Source organism: Apodemus sylvaticus, chromosome 5 (genome assembly GCF_947179515.1).
Source record: "Apodemus sylvaticus chromosome 5, mApoSyl1.1, whole genome shotgun sequence".
NCBI classification, from domain to species: domain Eukaryota; kingdom Metazoa; phylum Chordata; class Mammalia; order Rodentia; family Muridae; genus Apodemus; species Apodemus sylvaticus.
The window spans coordinates 65,424,547-65,428,406 of record NC_067476.1 but is presented as its reverse complement, the minus strand read 5'-3'; the positions used below and the strand labels follow the sequence as shown (position 1 = coordinate 65,428,406).

The 3,860-nt window shown below is 47.3% G+C and overlaps 1 protein-coding gene across 1 annotated transcript; it reads right to left on the bottom strand.

The window, feature by feature from the left end:
* Positions 1–463: 463 nt before the first annotated feature.
* Timm10 (translocase of inner mitochondrial membrane 10) lies at positions 464–3,625 on the bottom strand. Its single transcript, XM_052182835.1, has 3 exons — positions 3,484–3,625; positions 2,931–3,045; positions 464–885 (listed from the first exon to the last, which is right to left on the bottom strand). The coding sequence occupies exons 2-3, from the start codon at positions 2,999–3,001 to the stop codon at positions 684–686; spliced, it is 273 nt and encodes a 90-aa protein (XP_052038795.1). The 5' UTR covers positions 3,002–3,045; positions 3,484–3,625; the 3' UTR covers positions 464–683.
* Between the last annotated feature and the right edge of the window lie 235 nt (positions 3,626–3,860).

The window sequence follows — 3,860 nt, the reverse complement described above, 5'->3', positions numbered from 1 at the left end:
TCTCTGAGTTCAATTCCCAGCAACTACATGGTGGCTCACAACCATCTGTAATGGGATCCAATGTCCTCTTCTGGTGTGTCTGAAGACAGCTCCAGTGTACTCATATACATAAAATCTTAAAAAATAAAAAATTTTAAAAAAAGGTCCACACCTGTAATCATAGCATGTAGAGGTTGACACAGGGAGACTGAGATTGAAGCCAGACTGGGCTGCAAAATAAAACTCTGCCTCAATATACAAGCAACCTGCTGGGCATGGTGGTGCACATCTTAATCCCGACACGTGAGAGGCAGAAGCAGGTGGATCTCTGTGAGTCTGAGGACAGTCTGGTCTACAGAGTGAGATCCTATACTTAAAAACAAAACAAGTAAAACAACCCAATCCCACAAACAAAAAGACCCACTCTATTAAATTCCCTCTACTGTTGAATGCTCTGACTCTTACTCTCAAATAAAGACACTGCTTTGCACAAATTTGTTTTTAATAAGATATATACATATACACACATACACAGTCACAAACCAGCGTGACAAGTCGCCTTCCTTAGCCAGGAGAGCTCTACCACACACAGGGGTCCTGGAGATGCTCAAGGGCCTAGGTATGACAGTTTTCACATGTGACATCCATTAGGGACACTGTAATCAGGTAAGCGGCAAGGTAACCGCAGGAGTCCGTGGCGGGCCTCACGCAGGCCCCGAGCTCTGCTGCACCCTCTTCATCAGCTCCTCGTCCTGCATTGACAGCTCTGTCAACTTCTTACCCATCCTCTCGTGGATGTCCAAGTACTTGGATACACATCGGTCCAGACACACAGACTCGCCTTTGGACAGCTCTGCCTCCTTGTAGTGGGGAGGCACACACTTCCGGTGGCAGGCACTGGTCATTCTGGGATGAGAGAAGGACAAGGTTGTGTCAGTAACTTCCTGTAGCCTCCCAGGAACCTTCAGCAAGTCCAAGCCTGCTGTACTGATTCTTGCCTCATTCCTTCCCTCAAGAAAACGGTGGAAACCCCAGTTTTCACTTCAACCACTTCGAAAGGTTCTTCCAACTAAAATCTTCTTTGAGCCCTGTACAAGACTAGTTAAAGAGGAAGCACTTGCTGAACACTGGATGAGTGCCAGGCGTCATGCTAAGAGCGAATACAGATTCTGTTATGCAACCCTCACAGTAACCCAGTGGGGTAGGCACAATCATTATCCCCACTTTACAGATGAAGAAATTAAGACACAGCTCAATAATTTGCTAAGATCACACAAAACTACGTAGTCTGACTGTACATTCTGCATTTTAAAAACCATTCTAATTTGTAGTCTCCAAGACAAACTGACCAGTGAAAAGAGTTGCTGACTAAAACCAGCAGATACCTGCTGCTTCCTGTATGATGTGCCAGACGCTAACGGCTTTCAGCTTAATATTGTAATGTCTTTGTGAAGCGGTGCTTATGTCAGTTTTACTGATGAGATAACCAAGTGTGAGACGCTCAGCCTCAAGCTATTCAGCGTGTGACTAGTGCACCAGGGTGTTTCCAAACTGAAGTCACCCTAAAGTTCTGGTCCCAACATTGTTACTGACCAGCTATAGACCCTGAGATTATTAAACCCCTCGACACCTCAATTCCCCTATGTTAAAATGGTACTAATAAAATTAACCCACTGATTTATCCTCTCGCTCTCCTTTCTTCTCTCTTCTTCTCTTCCCTCCCCTCCCCTTCCCTCCTCCCCTCCCCTAAGCTGGTCTTGAACTCACTATATAGCCAAGGATAGCTTTGAACTATTGATTCTCTGGCCTCCATGTCTGAGTGCTGAAATTACAGGCGCCATGTCAAGATCAAACCAAGGGCTTCCTGCATTCAGACAAACATCCTGTTATTACTCCATTCTCCCTTTGAATTATTTTTAAGTACTTACAAAAATGATAATAGGGGCCTGGAAAGTGGTTAAGAGAATTTACTGCTCTTGCAGAGGACTTGGATTAGGTTCCCAGCACCCACATGGCAGCTCATAACTATCTTTGACTCCAGTTCCAGGAGGTATGATGCCCTCTACTGGCCTCTGTGGGCATGTGACCCACATGTATACATACAGGCAAGCAAAACATCCATACATAGAAAACAAACTTTTTGTAAGTGATTTTATATATATGTATGTATGTGTGTGAGTATGTGTGTGTATATATATATATATATATATATATGCTTTGCAAGTGCCTAACACAGAGTTAAAGATTCAATGAAGCCCTGATGCACCCCTTTAATCCCAGCACCCAAGAGACAGAGGCAGGTGATCTCTGAGAGTGAGGCCAGCCTGGTCTATACAGATCAAATTGCCAACCAGAGCAACACAGAGATGCTCTATCTTGAAAAGCAAGAACAAAACACCCACTCCACCCCAAAAAGGAAGAAAAAATTAATAAGTATTGGCTACTAAATATTATTAATTACTAAATGACTGTTCAGATGGCTCAGGAGGCAAAGACACTTGCTGCCAAACCAGAAGATTTGAGTTCAATCCATGATGAGATCCTATTAAGCTGTCCTCTGACTGCCGCGTGTGCTGCTATGGCATGCACGTTGGCATTCATAAAACAAACACAAAAAACATAAACAAAGGTAATTAAATGGCTATTTGGAGAGAGGAAGGAATGGAAAAGAAGAAAAAGTCAGTGCTTATTTGTTCTTGATACTCAGCGGAGCCTGGGCAGGAGATTACCCTTCACACCCCTTTTATTCCCTCCAAATGGTCAACCAAGTCTTTCTTGACCTGTTATTTCCTTCAGCCAAGCACTCGGTGAGGGTGGGGCGCGATTACAAGGGTGGGACTTGGCTCCACTACCTTAGCGAAAGCCTTCGTTACAGGGCCTACACGCTATCGTCGTAGGGGTGACTACGGCTAGTTTTCCTAGACAAGGTGGAGCGGAGAGGTTCTCTTTACCTGTTGTACATGTCGGCCATCATCTCCACCTCCAGCTCCGCAGCCAGCTGCTGGGCTCTGAGCGGATCCATGTCAACTTAGCACCGTGCAGAGAATAGCCGCCTGATCTTTAGTCCTAGGAGCGGACATAAGTCAGCACCGACCGACCCCTCCCGGTTCACCCTGGTACCCACCGGGGGCTGGACGGAGCGAGGAATTACAGCGTTTCCGACTAGCAGGGACTAGTACACTCCTCAGCAAACGTAATCGGCCCTCTTAACAGAAGTGGAAATGATGCCCTTAAAGAGGACAGAGTCCAGCTCAAGGTCACTCAAGATGTCATGGGGCTCGGAGCTGGAAACGGAGACCTCTCAGTACCTCGAGATCACTCCTAGCCAAAGGATGGACAGTAGGGACAGAACACACAAAGCCGTGAGCCTGAACCCACGCAGCCCCGAGAAGGTGACCCTAACCACAACCTAGGATCCCGGGGCCGATCTAAAGACTGAGCCTCTGTCATGGCAATGGCATAATCAGGGTCACCCTGGGGATCAGACACCATGGCCCCACTCACCACGGCCTGGGGCAGGTCACAGCTCCCGCAACGCCCCCAACTTCGGGTCAATAGTAAAAAGTTACCGGGTACCAAGGTAGGCGAAATACGAAGCACGTGGGTCACTTCCGGAAGGAAGTCTAGCCTCTTCTTTGATCCGGAAGAAAACGCCGACCAGACTGCGCTGGGAAACCGGCTACCATAGAGACGGAGTCGCTGGCTGGGCGAAGAGAAACCGACCTCCAATTTGCTAGAGTGGACTCCAAAGTACCATAGAGTGCTGAGTGAGTGGCAGAGCGCCGGCAGCCTTGTTAGCATTCCATCCCTCCGGTTGTCTGGGAGACGAATGAGTGTTTGAAGTGTGGAAGAGGCTTGGCTCCCTGAACCCACGATGGAGA